The sequence below is a fragment of the Pipistrellus hanaki genome, assembly GCF_964339955.1.
Source record: "Pipistrellus hanaki genome assembly, chromosome: 2".
In the NCBI taxonomy this organism is placed as follows: domain Eukaryota; kingdom Metazoa; phylum Chordata; class Mammalia; order Chiroptera; family Vespertilionidae; genus Pipistrellus; species Pipistrellus hanaki.
The window spans coordinates 62,574,400-62,599,855 of NC_140504.1; the positions used below are offsets into that span (position 1 = coordinate 62,574,400).

Consider the following 25,456-nt stretch of genomic DNA (forward strand, 5'->3'; position numbering starts at 1 on the left):
ATTTTTTCCAAACCCTCCAAATGCTTTCATCACAAAGTTCAGGTCTTTCCGCACCACATGGGCTAAAGAGTGCACTTTATGGAAAATTCTATGACTCACAAGTGGTCAAAACCCAGGACAAGGTATTTGCATTTTGGTGCTTTCCGTAGGAGAAGGGAAGATGAAAACCAACCCTGTCTTGATCCCAGATACGAGCCAACCTTTCCTTCCAACCCCAGGCCCTTCAGACACCTGGGCCTGCCAGAGAGGGCTCTGGGAGGAAGTGGAAGGGATCAAAGCACCCGCCTTGCACTCACTGAAACAGAGAGCAGGACTCAGACCAACCCAGTTCAATCTTACTCCCTCAGAAGGGGAAGCTGCCCTCAGGGAAATGAAAAGATCACTTCCAACACCATTTACTGCAAGAAAACACCAACCCAAACCCTGGCCCTGGAGCGTCGACATCAATGAAGCAAAGATAAATGGGACAGCACAGAGGGCAAAAATAATTTATTGTGAATATTTTAAATCCCTTTCCATGAAAAGTCTTCATTATTTTCTAAAAAGTACAAATACATTAAAGCTTACACTTGACATGTAAAAAAACAAAGAGGAAGAAGGATAATTCACCTGTTTTGCTAGTTTGCGGAACCATCCTCAGAATGAGACAACGTTACAATAAATGCATCTTCTAGTTCAATAAGAAAGAAAGTTTTCACATTATCCAGAGTCCTGGGTCCTAAAGAGCTTAAGGCAAATCTACCTGAGACAAGACTCAAACACACCTCCACACACAGCTACCCCCCCATACTAACTTCCACCTAAGGTCAACCTAACTGAAATAGTAGACTAAAGAGCTCTCATTCTAGGACCACAAACTCTCCTGGAAATTTTCCAGCAATTTCCCCGAGAAAACAAATATTCTGATCCCTCATGACAGGCAAATGACCGAGTCAGTTACCAATATTCTCCCACCCTGTTAAATGAACTGGCGTTAAGCTTATAACAGTTTGTTTCAGAGAGTGGTTCTTCCTGTTTCAAAACCATCTTTCATCAGATCTACAATCAAAGCCTGAAGACACTAAGTCCCACTAGAAGGCCCTAACACTGAACCATGAAAAGCCAGGGTGTAATAGTTCTAGCTGATGGTGAGGGTTCTTAATGATTCTCTGATAAGAGGTTGTGAAAATATACATGGGAAAACTCTCCAAAATGACAGCAGAGTGTTCAAAACTCACAGGGAATCATGTTTTTAAGAGAGGTGTTCAGGAGCCACAGAAACAATGAGGAGATGCAAAATAATTTTAAAAGAACATTTCCTTTCCTCAGCTATTGATAACATGGTGACACTGGATGATGTGCCTACAGCTGGTTTGCTAAGAAATGCAGCTACAGGTCATGAATGTAGACACATGACCGTGTTGCTCTGGTCTTAAATGCCCTCCCTATCCTCCTAGGCTTTCTTAGAGGTAGATTAAATGTAATGCTGAGTGGGAGGGGGATTTCAGTGAGCCACTGGCTCAGTTCTCCCTCAGCCTCTCCAACAGAACAGGCTGGTGGGATCTTGTTCAAAAGTCTACCCCAGCACTAAAGAGAAAGTGTCCACATGGAGGTTCTTCAAAAATAGCAGTGAATTTACTCCGCAAGGTCCACCCTGCCCCGTCACCCCTGCTCCATCTGGTTTCCTGCCTCTACAACCAGTGGGACCAGGGCAGCTCTTGCTGTTTTGCTGGATGTCCTACTGTGCACAATCAGGAGAAAAAAGACTGTGCCTAGCCCTCTCGTCATTTCAAATTCTTCCAGTTAATTCACAGTTTCTTTTCTGTAAAATAGAATGCGTTATCTTCATCCCACAGCCCAGGGAAACTGCTTCAGACACAGGCCGGCCTCTACTACGTCACTCTGAAAAGAAAATACAAACAAAAGACGCTAAATGCTTAAGAATTATGATTAATTTAAACACTCATCATTTCAGTTGACTTTATTTGGTTTGAATATATGTATAAAATTGGAATATTGTAAATTCTTAACAGGAAATTTCCTCTACTGTCAACACACACACAAACACAAACTCTGAATCCTTTCCAAAAGGCAAATACCGCACTGATCACTCTCATGTTTGGATATAATTCGTGAAAAATAACATTTGATGAGGCCCTTTGGATATGGAGGACATTTTAACATTCAGTCCTTTTTCATGATCTCACTATAAAAATACCTCTAAATTTTCAGGGTTTTTTTTTTTTTTTTTTTTTTTTTTTTTTTTAAAGGTGCACAGTGTGTCACGAGAAATCCAGATGAGGGAAATGGTGTGAGCCAGCCTGGTGAAGGGGGTGCTGTCCACGCAAGGACCTGGGGCACTTCATAGAGAGCCCTTCATGCTCCACCACAGGCTTCTCTCAGTTGACTGGGGGCTGGGTAGTGCTTTGCAGTAGAGAGCAGTGTAAGAAGAATCCCTGACCTCACCACTAGATATTTGTAACCAACATACAATCTCATTAGTGACAACTAAATTAGTGACAGCCCTGCCTGGTGTGGCTCAGTTGGTTGGGAGTCATCCGTGCACCCAAAGGTTGCTGATTGGTGCTCAGTCAGGGCACATGCCCAGATTGTAGGCTTGATCCCTGGTAGGAAGTATGCAGGAGGCAGTTGATATTCAACGTTGTGCTCTCACATCAATGTTTCTGTCTCCCTCTCCCCTCCTTTCTCTCTAAAAATCAATAAACTATTCTTTAAAAATATAAAATAAATGTCTCCAGCCATTGCCAAATATCCCTGGAGGGGGGTGGGTATAAAATTGCCCTCAATGAAGAATAGTATTCTTTGGCTAAACTCTTCCAGTTTTCTGAAGAATCTATGAACAGCCAAAATGGTTTCCCTTGATGTCCCAGGGATAGGATTCCCTCTGGCTTCTCTGCTAGGAACCAGCTCATCAGTTTACCCCCCCTCCCCCAAAACCTGCAAAGCCGATTCACTGTCCTCACTGCCTGGAGCCCCAACTGTCCTCTCCGCTCTCACAGAAACCTGGAGTTGCCTTTGTTGCCCTCAGTCTACCAGCTGTCTCCTTCACATGTGAGAAACCTGTGCAAAATAGCTAACCCAGATCCAAAACAGATCCTGAAGACCCAATGAAGCCACTGTTTTACATTTGCAAAACAGACTTCTACTCCTTAGACTGGGACCCACCCATACATAATGTGAACAAGCTCAAAGACAGGGGAGGGAAGGGTTAATCCATTTAAAAAAAAAAAATGCCTTTCCCCTTGAGAGTATTATGCTTCAGTGAAATAAGTTAGACACTGTATGGCCTTGCTTGTATGTGAAATCTAAATTTAAAAAAAGAAGAAGAAAAAAGAAACTCATAGCAAAAGAAAGCAGATTGTCAGTTCAGTGGAGGATAATTTGGGTGAAGGAGGTTAAAAAGGACAAACTTCCTGTTATAAGATAAGCATTGGAGTGAAATATACAGCATGATGACATAGTTCACACCGCTGTATGGTACATTTGAAAATTCTAAGAGGGTGGATCCTAAAAGTTCTAGTCACAAAAGAAAAAAAAAAATTCTCATTGTTAAAAAGAAAGCAACAAACTCAAAGTGAAGTCACTTTCACTAAGCCCCACCAAGACCTACTGCCTCAGAAAAAGGCTGAAAACCAATCAGCCTGGAATTTCCTGGTCAGCAAGAATGAGGTCACCTGCCTGAGAAACCCCCTGTCTTTCCGTAAGGGAAGGTCACCTAGACCGAAGCCCACCCATTCTTTTCATTTCCTTGCCCCTCCCTTTTTCTGCTTAAAAACACTTTCTATTTTTTACAATTGCTCTGAGCACCTCTCTGTTTACTAAATGGGCTGCTTCCAGATCCAAGAGTCAATAAAGCCATTTAGATCTCTAAGTTTACTCAGTTGCATTTTTATTCCTTTACAGGAGCCTAATGAGATGACAGGTATAAACTGAACTTATTGTGGTAATCATTGTAAAATATGTGTCAAGTCAATTCTATCTCAAGACAATTCTAATAAAATTATTTATACATTTTAAAATCCTTTCTGATTATTATAGTGAGGAAAGTTTTTATTTTTTATAAGGCATAAAAATATGCCTGCAGCTAAGTCAAATAGTCATTGTATTTCCAAATCAGAAAATGAGAAATATGCGCAAAATATCCCAGGAACACAAATTAGAGCCTAATTTAAAGTTCTGACTCTAAAGTACACACACATATGAACCCAAAAGGAACCACAGACTGGCCTCAGAGAGTCCTCGGAATCCCTGAAATTGTAAACTGTTGTGAAGGGGGAGGAGTTGTGTGCCTTTTATTCTGGAGAGAAGATACGTGGTTGCCCTCATCCTCTAAGGTAGGGGTGTCGAACTCAATCAGAGAAGGGGCCAAAATCTAAAATCCAGCCTAAATCGCGGGCCATATGGTTTACTGAACAGTCATAAACTGACCATGTCATAAACTGACAGCGGAGTGCAGTGATGACAGCGCGGTGCGGGCCACATTGCAAGGCCTGGCGGGCTGGATTTGGCCCGCGGGCCGTGTGTTTGACACATGTGCTCTAAGGGGTATACAAACCCAAAAATGATAAGAATCCCTGCTCTTTGAAGAATTAAAACACTATATTTATGAAAAACTCGTTGCCCAGCTCATCACAGGCATGGGGGTAACCTGCCAAGCCCCCGGCGCATGTAAGCCTGGAGAACTGAACTAAGCACCCACAGGGTTTCACTTGGGCCCTCCCAGGGGCCTCGCCTATCCCTGCCACAGCCATCTCTACTTTTTCGTTGGAGTTTACCTCTCACTTGTTCTCTCTCTTGCCCTACCTGCCTTCTCTTGTCTTTTTCTTTCCTCACTTCCCAAATGGTCACTGTCTACCTTTCCATTTGAGAGGGGCCTGAGAGCCATAGTTCTGAAAATATTCAATGGCTGAAATGCTTCTCAGGCTTGCCATGGAAATCAATGAGGGGTCATCGGATTCCCCAGAAGAAATGATTGAGAGAAAAAAGACAATCTCCTGGAGAGCAGAAACCGGCTGGTTTACGTGGTATCCCTGGGGCCAGAGGCAGAGCCTGACTAGGTAATGTCTCTGAGGCTTTTCGGCTGAGCTGTCTTCTGGCCACTAAAGCAAACCCCCTCCCCCCCTTATCATACTCGCAACTTCACAATCCTCTGAAGTCTTTCTCACACAACCCCCCCTCCTCCCTCACCTACATTTGGAAAAAGCTAGTAACCACAGTATGTGCAGAGAGGGCTCGGAAAATCAAGGCCAGTCACAGAAATTAACCTGAAACCTCTGTCCTCAGTCTGGTTCACTGGTTTACCATCTCAACTCTGTCTTCTTGATGTGCTTGACTTACCGTAGAGCCTCCGGATCAAGCCCCAGAGTCTCACAGCCAGACAGGTTCTGATCATGGAAATCCTGTAGCAAAATGCCCAGCACCAATTCCTCACTCATCATATACTTCATAAAACTGTCATCTTCCGACGGGACCCCAAACTGCAGGTGGTAGGTTATTGTGGCATTTTCCTCTCTGAAAGGCAAATTAAACAGAGAAAGTCAAACAAAACAGAATCGCACTGTTAGTTTGGAAACTGGTTTTAGCAATAACATTTCTTCTTTTAGTTCCTCATGTTCTTCCCCATTCAAAATAGCAAAGGGTGTGCTCTCCTGGAAGAATCCTCTTCCATGGGCCTTCCACAAAATTATCCGGTGACTCTCACCTTCTCCTCCCCCTTAGAACACAGCCCATAGGAGTCCACGGAGAGAGGCCACTGAAGGGAGAGATGGGACCCAGTGATTGTCAAGGGCAAGCTCAGGGCCCACTGTCTGCTCCAGCTCCAGCCTCTGACCCCCTAGGCAGGCCAGGAAAGCCCTGTCCTTCTCCTGTATTCCCTTCTGCATGTGCTCACACAACACCCCTTTCCCTGCCCCAACAAGTGCAGGTTCGTCAGAGCAATTTGCTTTAGCCAGTTCATTAGTGTTTAAGGTTGGGCCCAAAGTTCCCTGCCTTCAGGGGTGCAGAACTCCTGGGCTCCAACCGCCCGCACCCTGTACCAGCAGCAAATCCTACCTCCCTGCTTTGACCCTAAACTAAGAAACTTGTTCTGTCCCTTTTCCACCCCTGAGGCTGACAGCGATATGCTCTCAAGAAGGGGACCTAAGGAGTTTTTCCCATTATCAAAATAAAAATAATCATAGGGCTATTCTCAGTTAATGAGTAGATGATATTATCTGTTAAATGCTATGTCAACGTTTAGGTTTTCCACAATTATCCTATTACTTTCAAGATGAGCCAAATTAGGAGCAAGCAATAAAATAATTAGGCGGAAGCCACATCTGAGACTCTCACTGGAGGTGGTTTTATAGACAGGCCAGTCCCAAAAGTGAGTGCTGCCCCTATTAAAGACAAGCAAAGAGCTCCCCCTTGTGGCCAGAAGTCATCTTAACATTACGTGGCTGACAATAAGTTTATACAGACAGCCAATGTGTCAAATTGTGGTTTCAGTGAATGACAGTCAGACTCTGGGAAAAACAGTTTCAAGGAAGCCACTACAGGCAGGCTGAAAACTGTGCTTTCAAACTCTAAGCCAGCAAGTCTAGTTTACAGGTACGTCCTGTGCTTTACCTTCTAATTATCGCTCAGGATGGTCACATATTGACTCACAGCCACCCTGTGCTCCCATGAGCAAAGGGTTGGCTTATATGGAAAGGCCTAGAGGCTGACTTTCATAAGACCAGACCAGATGCTGAATGAGAGGTTTGCTCCCATTGTCATTCTACCAAGTCAGTCTTGGGGTGAATGTACACAGGCTGGATTCTGAGGGGAGGAGAGGGATTTTCAGGGAAGCAGAGAACTCTGTGGGCTTTGCCTCATCTGCCACCACCTGAGTGGGTCCAGCAGCGGATGAACCAATGGGCACTTCCCAGGTTTTCATTGAGGGTTGCTGGGACTGAGGTCAGGATTTGTGTCTACACAAATGTCGACAGGCCTGTTGCTGTCTCCTGCTCACAGGCAGCAACTGTGTGTGGCTTTGGAAGCAATGGCTTTTGTTCCTCAATTCAACACTGTTGAAATTCTGCCTAGATTTTTAAAAATGTTTCCCAAATTTCTTTATCTAAAATACTAAAACCCTTGGGTTTTTCTTTCCAATAACTTTTAAAGGCAGATTCTGTAACAGTAAGTCTTCAGACTTTGAGCCATGTTTCACTCCTGTCTCTGATGAGTTTTCCCATTATACAATCCCATGTCCTCTAAGCCATAATAGGAGACTGGATTCTTGGAAAAGCCCTTCAGTCTAGGTGGTTCTCAACTCTGGCTGAGTCCAGAGTTGCACAGAGGAAAGTATGTTGGGTCTAATTATGCATTTCTCCATTTTCTGTTGGTGTTTTAATACCAAAGGTTTGAGATTAAAATGAGCAATATCAAAAAGCAAGTCACCTTACTTGGCCATAAAAAAGAATAAAGTCTTATTTGTGACAGCATGAATGGACCTAGGGCAGCGTTTTTCAACCGCTGTTCCGCGGCACACTAGTGTACCGCGAGATGTTGCCTGGTGTGCCGTAGGTGCAGACAAGACAAGAATTTTATAATTTTTCACTATTTTTTTTACTTAATATTTTATAATAAAGTAATTATACAATACTTTCTTTGTGTTTATTTGATTCCTATTCAAGAGAATTACTTTATATATAGTCAATATAGGCACAGAGTTAAATTTTTTAACATTTTCTAATGGTGGTGTGCCTCGTGATTTTTTTTCATGAAACAAGTGTGCCTTTGCCCAAAAAAGGTTGAAAAACACTGACCTAGGGTATTATGCTAAGTGAAATAAGTAAGTCAGAGAAAGACAAATACCATAATATTTCATTTATATATGGAATCTAAAGAACAAAATAAACAAACAATATTGAAATAGATTCACATATACAAAGAATAGACTGATGGTTGTCAGATGGGAGGAGGTTTGGGAGACTGAGTGAAAAAGGTGAAGGGATTGAGAAGTAAAGATTGGTAGTTACAAAACTGTCAAGGGATGTAAAGTACATCATAGGGTTATACAGTTGAAATGAGTTTTTAGGGGTAAAGTAGGCAGGTTTAGGGAGTTTTAGGAATTAGGGGGTTCATGGGGGAGAAAGGCATAGTTGGTCAGGGGCTTGGAGCTGCCAAAAGGCATTTATTCACAGAGAACAAAAGGTGCACCACAGGATAAGGGAAGAGGAAGACATCCATTCGCAGAAGATAGGGGCAAGCCACAGGCTAAGGGGAGAAAGAGGAAACAAACTTTCACCGAGACAGAGAAATGCTGACAAGTGGGAGAAAGAGGAAAACAGATTTTCACAGAAGATAGAGAATTCTACCCCTGAAGGGGGAGAAAGAGAAGGTGACACTACAAGAGGTTTGAGCTTTGAAGTTGATATTCTACCAATAAGAAGGAAGCGTCAAGAGACAAAATAACTGCAGCCTTTCTAAATCTTAGGGGAAAGGAGCTTAGTGAGCTACTCCCTTTGGGATGCCCTCCCCACGTGGGAGTCTGTACTTGTTTCCAATAAATTTCCACCTTTTCATCTACTACCTTTTGTCAGTGGCTTCATTCTTCGAATCCAACCTGGACAAAAACCCAGGAAAGAAACCACCCTTGCATCTTGCTCAGAAAAAAACCACTCGATTCATAGTCAATAATATTGTAATAACTATGTATGGTGTCAGATGGGTACTGGAAATATCAGGGAAAGCGTTTTGTAAAATAAATGATTGTCTAACTACTATGCTGAACATCTTAAACTAATCTATAATAATAAAAGCGTAATATGCCAATTAGACCAGACAGCCAAATGACCTTCTGGAAGACCAATCTAGACAAAGCCAGGGCTGCAAGGCAAATTTCATGCATTGGGCCTCTATAAAATAATATTGAATGTAAACTCTAACAGAGAAATAGTTTAAAAGAAAACAGAAGTCATCATAAGGTCACGGGTACATAGGAATCCATAGAGGAGGAGAAATAGTGTTGCCAAGGCAACCTGCCACTGTATGCTTTTTCACACATCAGATCCATTTTCATTTGTCCCTATTATGCTACCACCTGCCTTACATGCTTCCCCTCCCAGGTCTATTTATATTACGGCATTGGAAACGTATGGTTAGAGATATCCTCAATGGAATATTGCCTTTGACGATCCTATTCCAGGGATATCTTAGGAATAGTAGATGATAAAGCTTGGTCAGGTAAATTTTATCCTACAACACAAAAGGATAATCAAGTGACTTCTCTACAGTACATACATATGCCCTTTACTTTCCCTGTAGTATATATATCTTTATATTTTTAATATTATACAAGGAACATGGACTCCTATATTACTTGTGTTCCTCAAAATCACAAGTCAAACATGGCTTCTATCTTTTCCATCACATTACTATCTGAGACCTATTTCTATTTCTACCCTTAGCTCATTTACTCATTCTCTGTTAAACAGGAATGGTGTGCCTGGGACTGGCTTTTCCTCTCTTCTGTGTGACCTTGTTAAGTTACCTAATTCATCTGGGCTTCACTTTTCTCCTTTGTGAAATAAGGGAGTTAAGCTCAGCACTGATACTCTACAATTCTATTGTTGGTTCCCCTTGTGCTTTGAGACTTGGGAGGACCTTCTAGGTAAATGGTGGTGTTGTTTTCCAGGTTCTCCACATTCTTACCTGAAGTCCATTATTTCCACTGAAGTAAAATAACGATTCAGAGATGGAGATGAGCTGTACACATCTGTGAGCTGAAACAAACAGAAACAAGTAAAATAACTACACACATGACTGCTGGTTCTTATTGCCTATCACCTGACAAAGCAAAAGTACTCCTAGACAAAGGGGGTTCAACACTAGCTAGAAACTAACTTATCCAGAGACTCTGGGTCAAGAACCAGACAAAGGTGGGTCTAGCCAAAAATTTGAACCAAAAATCAAGTTCACACTCATGAAAAAGAATCTCATTTGAAAAGGATCATGTGATCGGGCTGGGATTTTCAACATCTCATATGTATTGCACTATCACTTTGTGGCCTTAATGAAGAGAGTGGTCTGCAGCCTGCGTCCACCCAGACCCCACGGAACACGGGCAGGAGAGAACAGGGCAGAGGCTTGGAAGACAGCAGAACAGGCCACTCAGAGCCTGGCGCATCACTGGGCAAGGGCTTTCCCTCCTTTCTTGAGAGCTTCACTGTAAGAAGAAACAGCCATGCTAAGCCACAGGTAGGGCACTTTCCCTGGAAAATGGGACCAAGTGGGGCTGGTGTGTAATTGCAAAGATAATGGAGTTCTTATTTTATGCATGAAATATTGCCATCCCCAAAAATGACACCTATGTTCCTACTACCCAGGTTTCTTTGCTTCACATTTTACCACATCTAGTTCAGCCTTTCACTTTAAGAGAGAACAAACTAAGCTACTCTTTTTACACACAATTCCTCTCTCGCCCAGTGCTAGTCATTGTCTCCTTCTCATGCATGTTTTTTTTATAAATGTAATACATCCTGGTGCAATTGGCGATACATAATTTAATTTGTGTTTTATTAAAATAAAGTGTGCACCATAGTCTACACAATCTTCTATGACTTCCTTTTTCTTTTCACTCAAAATTATGTTTGAGATTCACCCACAATGGTACATCTAGATGAATGCCTTTCGCTCTAACTCCTAACTCCTGCACAGATTCCACTAAATGGTTGCACCAACTTTCCCATTTACGTACAAACTATATTGAAGTTATCACCCTTGAATACCTCTGTGTCTCTCTTCTTACACATATGAGAAGAAATGTCAAGAAATAGACTTGGTGGGTCTATGAGTAGGCACATCTCCAAAGGAACTAAATCTTGCCAAATTGTTCTTCATCTTACTCTTCTCCCAGGAAGGTAGAAATGATCCATTTCCCACAGTCCTGCTAGTGCTTAGTGTTACTTAGTTTAGATTTTTTGCCAGTTTGAAGAGTATAACATTGTGCTTTACATTGTTTTAATTTGCCGTAAGCAAATTCTATCCATTGCTCTTGTGCATTTAGGCATCTTGTTTAACAGACCTTTGAAATGCCAGGAGTATTCCTCTCTTTCAGATCCACAGGGAGGATATAATCTTGTTAACTATTCTGTAATTCAATCACAGAGATTTCCCTGCCTTGCTTTCTCACACCTTCTTGTAATCTTCCTTATGTTCCCTTCTTAATTCCCATGGTATAAAAGAAACTGAAAAACAGTCATTCCTGAGAGCATTTGAGATTTTTGTGTCCTGCCATGATATCAGTTTGCTCAAATAAACTCATAAAAATTTTCTACAGATTTGGACATTCTCATGTCCAACCTTCTCTGTTCACTCCTTCCCTTCCTTCCTTCCTTTCTCCCTTCCTTCCTTCCTTCCTTCTTTCCTTCTTTCCTTCCTTCCTTCCTTTGTTAATCCTAAAGAACTAGCACAGTGTTTTGTACATAGTAGGCTATCAGAAAAAAATCAAGTTAAAAATTTAAGAGATGGAGTGTTACATTAGATCATTTTTAGTGTCCACTGGAAGGTTCTTTTAGGTGGCATCGTCTTCTGCTATAATTAGGACATATTTATATATTTGGGAGCTGTTAACCACACTATCTACTTTGGGCCAATAATCAAACAAATAAACAAACACAACAGAAAAATGGGGGTGTGGGGTGAGAAAGGGCGGGTCAGGAGGTGCTTCTCACCCCTGTTTCTGGGGCCTCCCATACTGTGCCTATGAGGCTGGGTGCAGAGTGAGCTAGGAGCATAGTGAGCTGATTATCAGAGTCAGGCTTAATGACTAATTAAAAAACAGCTTCCAGAATACTTTAAGAGAAATACCCTCTCCTAGGTTATCATAGGTGCAATGCTAACTCCTGCCTCCAGCACATGCACATAGCTAACGGGCTGACTTTAAACAGAGAAATGGCCCCAACCCTCAGGTGGGGAGATATGACAAGGGGCTAGGAAAACTGTTCACAAACACAAGACAATAAAGCAAAAGAGGGGACATAGATTCCAATATACATTCCCACTTACTTTCCTTCTCCAGAAACTTTTGGAAGCTGGCCTAATGGAAGAAAGGGAGAATCTTGACCTGACAATAAAATAGTGATATTTCCAAGTTCCTCATTTTTTATCCTGAACATATTTGTTTAGGAAGCCTTGGGGGGAGGCAGGGACAGGAATCTTTTCATTTCTTTGCACCTTATTTTTATTATCTGCAAATCAGATAACATTTTTAAAATCTTTTGCGTGGTTCTTTCTATGCATCTCATATGCACCTGTGGGTACACAGGGAGAACTCAGTGATTCTCGTTGATTAGAGAAGAAACCCGCCCAGAGACCTTGGCTCTGAAAGCACCCTCAGTTCCTTTGCCACTACACAGTGATAAGCCGAAAGCACCCATAGAGTCTGCTCTGTGTCAGAGATATGGTCTCAGGTGAATGATTAACATCCATTTCCCTTTGACATAGAGAGTGCAGCCTGTAACAGGTGACATGTGTGGTTGCTGATTCATTTCATTTCTGCTCATCAAATGCAAATCCTCAATTTAAAAAGCAACCAAGAGGAAAGCAGCAAGAGGCTCTTCACTTGCAGCTTGCTCTGGAAGCAGCTGGAAGGAAGGGAGGAAAAGGGCACTGCAGAGGAGATATAAACCAGGAAAAGGAGGAGGAAGGGAAACCCAGATAATCTTCCCAGAGCACAATCTCCTGTGGTCAAAGCAGCAATCGAGGTTATCCCCTGGGGACTCAGAGCTGACTCAGAGGCAACTGAGATGGAAGCACCTCCTTCAGGAGCTTTGATCAGAGTCAAATGGAAGCCAAATGAAGAGGACTCGCCATGTTTGACCTAGCACTGCAAAGAAGAACGTAAGGGACAGCAGGCTGGCCTTACTTGGATTTTCCTATCAAAAACTTTGGGTCTGGCTGTGAGCTACCCTGTCTTTGACAGGATGACCAGGATTTCCCTAACCAACCCTCCTGGTCTGGCTGCAGAGCACCCGTATTTCACAGAGGGCTTATTCTCCTGAACTTCCCACCCCATAAATCATGCCACATTCACACTCTTCCCTCACTGCCACACCCAACCAGCCAGTAAGTCTTATTGAATGAGAAGACCTCTGAAATCTCACTTGAATCTTCCTTCTTCCCCCTGACATCACCCTAGTTCAAGGCCCCCTGTTTCATCTGGCCTACCACAATGCTTCTAACTTACTCTACTGCAGTGTTTTCTCACCATTACACAGAAAGGTGAAAATGAAAGTTGACCCTGTCAACCTGCAGATTTTAGTGCTTTACCCAAGAGTAGGAACTGCCTTTCCTACTCAGCTTCACCTCTGCAAGTCCCACCACATAGCATGTGGAGGCCATAGTACACTGCTGTGCAGACCCTCCTCTAAAACTCTCCTCCTTCAGGAGGCCTTCCACGTCTCCATCTCCACCTCAGTAGTCTAAATGCCCTCCCCCCACCGCCCCAACCCCACTTTGAAATTGTAAAACATCCTATATGCAACTCAACAATAGAATATATCACACCGTTTTGTACTATCTATTTAGTTGCTTCCCCTACTTGGGCTGTGAGTCCCCACTAACAGCACAGAGGCTGTGGCCCTGGCACTTGGCATGTGGTCTAGTTGCTAGACTCTAGCACATCATAGACCCTCAGTGAAGCTACAATTAAATCAAATGTAAGAGCAGAGTGAAGAAACAAAACATTATCCTCCCTCCAACTGGAGGCCAAGGCTCTTCCCTCTGGTTTTGCATGACAGAAAGTCCATTTATAAGTGTCCATTTCTGCCAAAATTCAGAACCAAAATATCGAAGTTTGAAGTGACTGTCTCCGTGGCTCTATGCCTACTGTTGTAGCAGAATCCATATTCTAATGTTTGAACTCAGTAAACAATGCATAAGGTCCCATTACCCTTTTCGTGAGCAGGTGAGGCAATTCCTCTTCAGTAACACACTCCTCTGGAATCTTTAGCATGACCAAGAATGTTTTATTTGATGATAACTCAAGTATTTCATTTTCATCTTCATCGATGTAAGTTACTAAAAAGAGTGGAGGATGGAAAGAAAAGATAAAAAACACATATGCATAAAGTAATAAACATATTCATTGGTTGCTACTCTTTAAAGACAAACAAAACAAAACAACGAGCACGAGTCAAGGATAAAGCCAGGCAAGAGTAAGCAAGTATGAACAGAAACGCTTTTCCCTCTTGGTCAAACCAAATAAAGACAGGGTCTTCCCTCAACCATGATAAACATGTTATTTGTTTGTTTTATGCCATAGGGGTCTCAGCGTCCATTGAACACAGACTGAGGGAAAGGCCAGTGGGATGGAGTGGGAAGAAGGAGAATTTTTTTTTGTTAAACTGGGCCTGCAGCTTAGCTATGTACATAGGTGTCAAGGCAGATGCTGGGAGACAATCGGGACAGGGGGACAAACAATGGGTGATGGGGAAAGGGAGTGGCCAAAGGAATCATCATGGGCCAGAACAGAGGGGGACTGGAATATGAGCATGTGAGCCCATGTCTTGAAATCTCCCAGGGAGACCTGGGCATGAAGTCATCACTCAAGAGTACGTCTCACAGGATAGGAATGTTGACACGCTCTGTTTGCAGAAGAGAAACCCAACTGCACTCAGAGCCCCGGGGTGAACAATGAGTTCTGTGTGGCTGCCTGTGCTCTAATGACTGAGCTAACTGATTTTTATGCAGTCAGAACTAAAGGAAAAGCACAAAAGTCAGGAGCCAGGAGCTAGAAGCTGGGACTCACGGTGCTAATTATGCTCCTAATACTGCCTCAGCCTCACCATCTGAGCCCACCCACAGACCACCTCTCTGACCCTGAGAAAGGTGTAGGTGGGTGGAACTTGCCATAGATGTTTTTCTCAATTCCCAAGCTTTAAAAATAACATAATCAGCCTCTTTTACTGGACTTAGAAAAGACCCCAGTGGGACCAATTCAGTGTTTCTGATGGGAGGGCGGGTGAAAAGAAGGAAGAATTCTGAGACTTACTCCCTGAGACAGTCTGGTAAAGTGAGACAAGAGGAGCAAGAGAATGTGCAGAGAAGACCTGACAGAGCAACTGAGACTGCCAGCTTAGAAAGGCCCAGCTACTCAAGGCTGGTGCGCTGGCCTCTGGGAACTTAGGTTTCGGAAAGGTTCCCACCATTCCCCGATAAGTGTGGCTCAACTCTTTGTACAAACAATGCAGCTTACAATGAACATCTTTCCTTTGGGGAGTCTGGAATGTTAATAGGGCCAGGCAGAGGCTGCCTATGTGACCAACCCCAATAAAACCCTGGGCACTGAGTCTCAAAAGAACTTCCCTAGTGGAAAGAATTCACAGCTTGTTGACACAACGCATTGTGAGAGGAATGAAGTGTGTCCTGTGGGATGCACCAGGAGAGGACTCTTGGACACTTGGTTCTCCTGCATTTCACTTTATATCCTTTTCCTGTAATAAATCACAGTCATCTCCACAACTACATGCTGAGTCCTATGAGGCCTCCCAGCATTCACGGAATCTAGTGGTCGATCTTGGGGACCCCAAACACAGGAAATACCCAGGCATCTTTATTTGTTGTAAGTCATTCATTATACTATTTTGTGTGACAATAGCAGAAAACTTGGATCCCTGGAGATCACATAAGGATCCCTAGAGACTTAAATCTGATCACCTTTAAATCATATTTCTAAGCATCCATTTACTTGTCACCGTTTGGTTTTCATAACATTTTAAATATTTTGCTTAAACCAAGAAAAGTTTCATTAGAAAGGTGTAATTCAGCATCTCTCTCCTCCCTGGTTGGGGCAAATTAGTAGAGAAAGTATAACCCTTGAGAATGCTTAACTGATTCTCCAAATAATCCAGAAAGTAGATGTCTTAGAGAGAGGGAAAGGTTTTGTGTGTGTGTGTGTGTGTGTGTGTGTGTGTGTGTGTGTGTTTGGGTTGTTGTTTTATTTTTGTTTTGTTATTATTTCCTCCCTTTACTTTTCACACCAAGGAATTGCTCATTCCTTGGGAAGAAGAAGAGAATCCATTACTAACCTTTTCCCTAAAGACCTATGAATTCAATAGGATTCCTTGGGCCCTGCTCATAACACTTTTCATTTAAAATTATCTCAGTGTCTACAGTAAACCTGCTCTTTTCTCTTTTGCAGTGTACACGCAACCCCAACTCAGCACCTTAGGCTGAGCCATGACCCTGAATTTACAGTTACTTTAATGGCCACAGGTAGAGTGGCAGGGGAGCCCATGCCAGCTGCAGACAATAAGGGATGCACAATTTGCAAAGAATCAATAATAAAATGACCATAGATTGCTCTGCTGACATTCTTAACAATGTCAGTGATAAGATCCACCTCCCTACCTAGTGCCTCACCCTGTCTCTTCCCCAACTAGTTACCCTTTGGGTTCTGGGATGTGTGTACTCTGTCCCTTGCTGTGTCCACTCCAACTCCATAGTTACTAACACCTCTGCCACCGAGCCTCACCCTGAGAACCACAGATCCCTAAGACATGAGACTACGGAGTTGAGAGGAAGGGAAAGGAGAGGAGAATGGCAAGTGTAGTTCCCGGTGAACTCACTTCTTAGTGAACCTGGATGAACAGCCCTTGGCTCTCTCTAGACAATGCCCTTTTCCCAGACAGCAGCATTTTCCACAGAATGCTCAGAAGTTCTACAAGTATTTGATTCCTATCAATGGGCTTGGCAATTAGGCAATGGCTGATCTTTGCAGATTGTCATCCCAGAGCACCTACTGAGCTGCTTAGGGAGAGGCTGAGACTCACAAAGGGGAGCCCTGTCCCACCCCTTTGCACCTTTTGCAACTCCACTGCCTATCATGATTCTCCCACAGGCCCAAACCCCTGAGGTGCCAAGTAAAATAAAACTATTTCTCTGATTTAAAAAAAAAAAATAGCAAAAGTTTGAAAATCTCTCTTATAGCATTAACATTTTAAGAATACAATTTTCTAAAATAGGAAATGAAGTTTGCACTCTAAGTGTTAAAAAGGTCTTCCCTGAATACCATCCTATGAACTTGGATGTCCCCTGAAAAACTGCTGAGGGAAATAGAATCCCTTCCTCTGCAGATTGCTCTTTATGAGTAAAGGGACCAGATAACTTTTGGGAACGGAAGACAGCTCTTGAGTCTTGCACTTTAGAATCCTGGATGTTGAACATCTAGCTCTGTTGCATCATCCTTTGTTTTGGGCCCCAGATACCAACAGACAAATCCGTCGACTTTTAGGATGGCATCAGCAAATTGTGACAGGACAAGGCTGCGTGACTCAACTACAGTTTCCACATCCACACGTGGGAGTTGATGGGAAGAGGGAGTACCACTGCTCACACAAAAACCATTGTCCTCAGCATGATGGAAGAAGTGTAACACCTCTTAATAACTTCTCCCCACCTCAAAACCAGCCTATGGCCTCAAAGAATGATCTATCCCACCTCAACAATGTCCTAAGTAAGTAAACACTACTGTCAATGTGAGGTTGGCACATGTTATCAATGTTTTCCTATTCCTTCCGGGGCCACACAACTTTGGGAAAGGATCTGAATGGACTGGGAGTGGGGAGAGCTGGAGGTGAATGGCAAATGCAGTTCCTGAGGAGAGTTCCCAGGACCTCTCCAGAGAGACCCAGGGGTTCCCCTCTTGCTCTCATCCTCTGACTAGGTTTGCTGTGGAGAGCCTGGCTCATCTCCAATCCTCACGGGACTGAATCGCCCTCAAGCGTATCCCATCCCAGAGAGTTCCTCCCCCTACAATCGCTCACACATATAACCTAAAACAGTTTTCTTCTCTCCTGTTTTGAATTGAAATGATTGCCCACTAGAGGATGCTATTTTTATGCATCATTAAAACCTTAATACTGATAATCATAAAAAATTGGAAACTAACTACAAGATACAAGACTTTAAAATGGTGTGGAAGACTACCAATGCAGTCATTTAAAAAAAGAGGCTTCTAAATTTATTGTGGTAATCATTTCACAATGTATATAAATATTGAATCATGATGTTGTATATCTGAAACTAATAGATGTGATATGTCAATTATACCTTAACTTAAAAGTTTTTTTTTAATGTTCATAAATAACTTTTAATAAATTGGAAAAGTGATCTCAGAATACATTAGAATCCACAAGACTACAAAGAAAAATCTGATCTCATTATTTTTTATGTTCATGATAAATAATTTTAAAATGAGATAATTATGGAAACGTACAGTTAGATCATGTTTTTGTTTTGTACATACATAAACATAAATACAATACAGTTATCTCCAAAATTAGCTCAAATAATGACAGCTTACAGATACACAGTTCTGTCAAGTTTTTAAAACTTTCAAATATGCTATTCATTATTTTATCATGATAATCATAAACCAGCTATAAAAGATGAAATACAATAATTATTTTAACTAAACAAACTATAAGAAATTAGGCAATCAAATAGGTTTAGAGATACAAAAATATATCTATTAGTGTTTAAATAAGTTAAAAACGTAAGAAATCGCCGAAACCGGTTTGGCTCTGTGGATAGAGCGTCAGCCTGAGGACTGAAAGGTCCCGGGTTCGATTCTGGTCAAGGGCATGTACATTGGCTGCGGGCACATCCCCAGTAGGGGGTGTGCAGGAAGCAGCTGATCAATGATTTTCTCTCATCAATGTTTCTAACTCTCTCTTCCTCTCTGTAAAAAATCAATAAAAATATATATATTTTTTAAATGTAAGAAATCTTCAAGATCCAATGGGCAGAGTTTAAAGTAAAACAGCGGTTTCCATACTACTTCTGGAGCTTATAAAATAAACAACAAAACAAAAATCATGTATTTCTCCCATCCATATAACACATTCCACACCAGTTTTAAATTCAAATTATAAATAATGAAATAGCAATGAATACATATACCATTTCGGTGTAAGTCATAAGCATTAAACAAGTTTTCTTAAAATGTGCCCATTTAGTCACGTGTACATCCTCTTACCTCCAAAAAGATATAAGCTTATGCTGATCACTACAATGAAACCTAGGAAGATAAGGGCGATGGCCATCCACAGTTTACACTTTCCAAACAAAGGCCTATTGCAGGAGCTCCAAGGGCTTTTCTGGTTAGCCTGGAAAGCAGAGGGAGACTGCGAGTTAGCCATTCAGTTTCAACAAGCATGTTTGAACACTTAGTATGGGCAGAAGTGAAGGCAGCGGATTCTGACCTCACAGGGCTACAGTCTACTGAGTCAAGTTCACAAAGGGGTAAAATGGAACTTCACAGAAAAGTTAGCAAGAAATGCCTTGGGGGCTCTGAGGTGGGCAACCTACAGGATGTTGAAGGGTGGACAGAAAAGTATATATTTCAAAGCCACAAAAGAGCATCCCTGGTGTTGATTCATAATGGAAGTGACCAAGAGCATCAGTGGATTAATTTCTGGGTTTCAGGGGCAAGCAATGAGAGTTAAAATTAGAAAGAGTGAAAGGCTGAAGAATATTTGAGAGGGTTCTGAATGCCACCAGAGCAGTTTGTACTTAATTGGGGTGTACTGGGGACCTGTTACAGATTCTGGAACACAAAGCTGAATGAAAGATTCAAAAAAAAAGGCGATGTATAGTTTAGAGTAGACACGCCAAGAAAAAGCTAAAAGGCTACCGCTGTGACTCAGACTCTATGTAATAAGGGCCTGAGAAGGGAAATGAAGGGAAGGATCAGAGAGACAGCAGGAAGTAAAGCTATTAATGGGCATAGTGAGGCACAGTGTGGGGTCAAGTAAATAATTACAGCAAATACCACTTCCCTTTATCCTAGCAGCCCTGCGAGGGAGGCTTTATCCCACTTCAGAGAGACTGGTCAAGACGAACCCCTGCTGAGTGTCACTGCCCAGCTGGTGTCTCTCCCTTTCGTCCACAGCTGCCCTGTGTCACTGTGCAGAGCTCCAGGTTATGGGCGAGCCAGGCTCCTCTGCTCCCAGCCCTGCCACCTGTCCCTCAAAGGCCCCCTGGCTCGTCTCCCCCTAGGCCATTCAGTAATCCCCACATGGACACCATGGGAAGCAATGGAATATGATATGGGAAAGTGTGTTTCTGTATCAGAATCCCACTTATACCACTTAATGTCCGATGACCATCAGCAAGCTACTAAAACTCTCAGCCCCAATGTCCTCAACTGTAAAACATAAATAATAAATCTATTTTGTGGGGTGTTGTAAAAACTAGAAATCATGTCCATGAAGCACTTGCTAACAAACATTAGGACCTGAACCAATGGGCATGACCATGACTGCGTGTCCCACTGTCTCTCCCCCCACAACCACCACCATCAGCAGTGCTTCCAAAGGCTCTCTCTCAAAGTGACCAACACCTTGTTCAGATCTCTACCATCAGGATTTCGGTGGTGGCCATCAAAAAAGGACACTGTCTGTCCACTATAGTTCACATGTTCTCAATAAGTGGCTCCCAGGCCTGGCTGCACATCAGAATCAACTGATGAGGAATTTAAACTGCACAGACCTAGCCTCTATCTGGACACCAGGGGACCAGGGTGTAGGAAGGTGGGGGCGAGCCCCAGCTTATGATTTTCACCCTCCCAAAGTGAACCGATTGTTTTGCCAGGGTTAAGACCTCTGGCAAAACCGCCCCCACTCCTCAGGGACCAGGCCAGATCTCTCCTGGTGGAGACCCTCCCACCACCGCACCCATGGAGAAATGCCCCAGTCCACGAACTGTCCACGTAGCTCACCTACCGCTGCCCTGTCTAGTTTCATGTTCAAATATAAACAGATACTGGCCTTATCTTCCTAGGTAAAGTGAAACCACATGGAGGGAAGGGTGTGCTGTCCCTTCAAGGTGGTAAACCTAGAACCCTGGCTCTTAAACTTCCCTGTTTTTGCATCCCACTCTCATGTCTCATACAGGTAACAGGCAGGTCATAGTGTTGCTGAGTTACAGAGGGCTCCAAAAATGTTAAGAATGTATCTTGAGAAATTCTAGAGTGGAGGTCACACTTTGGAGCACCCAAGTGCACTCCACGCTGGCTCTAGGGATCAAGGATGAGGGAGCAATAGACACCCTGGGACTAACTGAACAGATGAAAACCCTCGGAGGTGATTTTTGGAGTCCAGAGGCGAAGCCACATATCATCTCCACCCTAAGGCAGAGAACTGCCCCCAAGTCACCAAAGGCTTGGTGGAGCTCAATAAGGCCCGGGAGAGGGAGGTACAGGGGAGAGAGGGAGTCTCAGAGCAAGGAACTTTCAACTGTTCAGGACACAGAAACATATCTTCCTGTTTACAGAGCCCCCCAGACACTGGCCATTTTAGTGCTGAGAGGAGGGGCAGCCGGGACCATAAAGATGAGTGCAGAATGGTCCCGTGTCTCAAGTGAGTCACAGAATGGGCATCCGTGCACCTCTGTGATTTCTTGCCCCTTCACTTGTGCTGTCCTTTCGAAGTGGTAAACCTAGAACCCTGGTGGTTTGAGACCACAGTTCTGTGATTTCCTGGGAGAAGTCAGCTCAGAATTATACAGCCCTCGCCTGTAGGAAAAGCCTCTTCTGTCCAGCTAAAGCTTCCATCCCACAGCCTGGCCCCCGAACCGGTCTGTCACAGCAGACCCCACTACCCCTTGCATGACTAATCTTCACAGACTTAAAGTCAATATAAAGCAGTCTGTTTGCCACTCCTGACCCGACACTACAGTGCATTGCTTCCCAGCTGTCTATTCTTTAGAACCAACCCAGGAATTAGTATTTTTCGCAGGTGTCCCCAGGAAAGCCCACTGTGCCCTGAGGGTGGACAGTCTTTGATGGAGGAGGTGTGCACTACACACTACACACTACAAGAATGTGTGTGCTATCTGAGTCTCCCCTCAAAACCTGATCACGGAGATGCACTGCCTCCTTCACTGGCTTCCTCGTCTTCTCTTGTCCAAATTTTAGGCCATGAGGAGAGGCCACAGGCAGGTTCTTCTGCAAGGTGCCTTGGAGATTTTTGCAAACTGCATCTGACATTCTACAGTGGCACTGAATGGCTCAAGAATGTGTGTGGTTTTCCTCTGAACATTCCCCAGACATTCACATCCCTCCTCAGATAAGAATCCAAACACATGACACCGAGTCCTTCAATAATGGCTAGGCTACCTATTTCTTGGGTACAAAAATCTTTTCTTCTCTGGCTGAGTCAGAGGCAGATATTACATAGATCTAGGGACATCTAGCATGCAGGAAACTGGATTTTATTATCTTCATTGTGGGACTTAGTCCACTTGTTGATCCAAGCAGAAAGGAGCCAGTTGATTCTTGTCCTAAATTCTGAACCACTCATTGCAATGGGGCTAATTTTCAGGTAGCTTGTTTATATAGAATCTTGCCTGCCTCAAAACGATCAATGTGCTGGATTATTATTATGATGATGATGATGATGTTTTCAAATACAAGTCCCAGAGACATTTTAAGAAATAAAAATATCTCTCTGTCTTCCTCTCTCTCTCTCTCTCTCTCTCTCTCTCTCTCTCTCTCTCTCTTTCTCTCTCTCTCTCTCCCCCCCCCCTTTCTCTCTGAAATCAATAAAAATATATATTTTTTAAATTGGAAGTCTTAACATATAGTTTAAGGAGACGACACACAAAATTCTTAAAAGTCTGAATCTTGTGCTGGGCTACCCAACACTTTAAATAACTCTATATTAATTGATTTTTCCATTTAAAATACACTTCAACTTTATTCTATAGAACCAAAGAGAAAGGTTAGATAAGGGTTTTTTTCTATTTTTTCCCTTTATAAAAAGTCCCCTCCCCCCATTCATGCATTTCTAGACTGTCCTCCAAGTGCTCATGTAACCCCCTCACCTTCATGCCATTATGTCACTCACCACTAGTTTCCCATATGGTGACCTACAAAGTAAATTCTCAAGGATGTCTAGGATATCTGTGTATACCTGAGTCCTGAGGAAGCTACTAGTACAGCGATTTCAACCTGTGTGCTGCAGCAGGCACACGGGTGTGCTGTAAAAATTTTGAAAACATGAAATATCTGATTATTTAGTCAGGGTCACTGACTTCTTTTCCCTTAGATGGTCAAATTAAAAATTGACAATAGCCAACACAATAGCCATCTGGTGTGAATAAGTCAAAATTATACTTTTTTTTGTTAGATTGGCAAAAAATAACAAAAAAATACATATCTATTGTGCTATAGAATCTTCTTAGTAACTAGTTTATGTGTGTCATCAGATGAAAAAGGTTGAAAATTACTGAATTACAACATGAAAGAGCAATCTGTATTAGGGAGGTGCTAAACAATTCTAAAATACTGATACGGTGTACCCTACGTATGCTTGGCATTTTTTTCCACTCCACTGTTTCCACCAAGGCACGGCCAGGCCTGGGGAGAAGCCAGGTTAACCACATTACATTACCATCCCTGGAGAGCAGGGAAAACAGACCTCAGCGCCTTGCCCCAGGACACATCCTTCAGCTGTGAAGCAGTCGCCAGAACTCAGATCTCTGGATTGTGTCCCAAACCATGAAGTCTTTGGATTGTCCTGGGTCCATTTAACATGAGACAAGTATTCCCAGTTCCCATTCCTGACACTGCCTTGGAGACCACTTGCCCAGGATTAGACTATCTCTCTCCAACTTCCCTTCTCCAGAGGTGCTCAAACATAAGGCACCAACTTACTCTCCAAGGTACCTCTAGGCAACTGGAAAAGCAGACGTTGCCGTATTCCCAGGGATCAGTGTAGAAGCAAAAACAATGCTTTCACCGTCTGAATGTCCTGCTTATCCCTAAAACCAACAGTGGAGCAGCCGGAGCGGGAGTGGAGGAGCAGGGCAGAAATGCCAGGTTGGAACCATCTGCACGGGGAGTTCCACGGAGCCAGTAAAATTCAAGCGAGTCTTAAGGTTAATCACAAGGTACGTGGCTGGGAATTCCAAGCCTCTGCTGTTTTACAAGCGTTTGATGAGAATGAATAATGCTCCCCTCGCAGCGAGGGCTGAATCAGAGGAGTTCAGCCAAAACATTGCTAAGGACTTTCCTGGAGATGAAAATAAAGCCAAAGCAAATGAGGCGCAGCCTCATATTCTTTGGCACAAAACCTTTTTCAATTATTTTCCTTCCACTGAGCAGGGAAAGTTTATACCCCACCTCCAGCCCCGGGCCCTTTTTGTTCTGGATGCTTTCTCCACTCTGCCCATCTCTGTTGCTGTGAAGTCCAGTGGCCACGCTGGCAAGTGTGTGTGTGTAGGGGCTGAGCGCCAGGCGGGGTGGGCCGGGGTAAGGGGTAAGAGGACCTGGAGGAAGCAGTAAGGTAGGAATGAGGGAATCTAGTAGGTTCTGGAGAAAAGGGGAAGACGCCATCTATCGCTCTAGTTCTATTTGAGAAAAAAGAAGAAGAAAAGAAACCTGAAAGTTACAGGACTTTTTTTGAAAACCATTCTCTGGGGATTCTCTCTTGGAAGAGATTCTTCCAAGTTCCGTGGGAACCAGGGGGCTGCGCGGGGCCTGGGGCAGGCCCGGGCTGGAGCGCATTCCGGGGTGCACCCCACTGAGGGCTTCCCATCGCGCACCCCCGCACCCAGAGTCGGCGGCGCCGGGGAGCGGGCTGGGAACCCGACACAGAGGAGCCAGGCTCGACTCCTGGCGGGAAGCCCGGACCCCGGGGCGCTGGGCTCCGAGGAGGAGAGCTTACCTGGGCTGGACGGGGCTCCTCGGCAGAAAAGGGGACAGGGATGACCTGAGCGGCTCCATTGAGAGGCGTCTGCTCGTCCGGCTGCCCCTCGAGCACCGAGAGCTCCAGTGGGTCCCCGGGCGGCGGGGGCCGGGCCCCTTCCATGGACGGCGGAGGAGGACGGAGCCCGGGGAAGCAGGCGGCACACCCACCCCAGGGTGCAGAGTCCACAGCGGCCTCCCGGGCGGCGGGCTCTCTACCTCGTGGGTGCGGGGCCGGGCGGAGGGAGGAAGACGTCGGGCGGCGGGCGGGGCCGCGGGCGGGGAGGGCGGTTTTTCTGGTTTGTTGGGGCGCTGCCCGCGCTCCTTTCCCTGTTCACGCAGACACGCAGCAGGAGGGCCTGGCGGGCGGCGGCTGCGGCACGGATGGCCTGGCAGCGCGGTGCCATGGGAGAAAGTTGGCATTCCACCCCCGGGAGCTGTCTGTTTCTGGGATTTGTCCCAGCTTTCGCCGCCTAGCAAAAGTTCATTCATTTCACCAAAACCGGTTTGGCTCAGTGGATAGAGCGTCGGGCTGGGGACTGAAGGGTCCCAAGTTCCATTCAGGTCAAGAGCATGTACCTTGGTTGTGGGCACATCCCCAGTAGGGGGTGTGCAGGAAGCAGTTGATGGGTGTTTCTCTCTCATCTATGTTTCTAACTCTCTATTCCCTCTCCCTTCCTCTCTGTAAAAAATCAATAAAATATATATTTTTAAAGTTCGTTTATTTCGTCAACAAATAAT

At 43.9% G+C, this 25,456-nt stretch overlaps 2 protein-coding genes across 2 annotated transcripts in view; one reads left to right on the forward strand and one right to left on the reverse strand.

Annotated features, from left to right (window-relative positions):
* LOC311617582 (histone-lysine N-methyltransferase SETMAR-like) overlaps positions 1–25,456 on the forward strand; it is a 485,271-nt gene that overhangs the window by 296,051 nt on the left and 163,764 nt on the right. The window lies entirely within an intron of this gene.
* On the reverse strand, positions 465–24,944 carry LOC311616794 (TPA-induced transmembrane protein). The gene is made up of 6 exons (XM_084872648.1): positions 24,696–24,944; positions 19,004–19,133; positions 13,916–14,043; positions 9,676–9,746; positions 5,338–5,511; positions 465–1,881 (listed from the first exon to the last, which is right to left on the reverse strand). Exons 1-6 carry the CDS (start codon positions 24,837–24,839, stop codon positions 1,872–1,874), a joined length of 657 nt encoding a protein of 218 aa, XP_084728774.1. The 5' UTR covers positions 24,840–24,944; the 3' UTR covers positions 465–1,871.

Coding starts and splice junctions, on each gene's coding strand:
- LOC311616794 (XM_084872648.1), bottom strand. CDS start 24,839: ATGGAAGGGGCCCGGCCCCCGCCGCCCGGGGACCCACTGGAGCTCTCG. Junction 19,134..24,695: donor AGGAGCCCCGTCCAGCCCAG/GTAAGCTCTCCT, acceptor TCTGCTTTCCAG/GCTAACCAGAAAAGCCCTTG. Junction 14,044..19,003: donor AAGCTTATATCTTTTTGGAG/GTAAGAGGATGT, acceptor CACTCTTTTTAG/TAACTTACATCGATGAAGAT.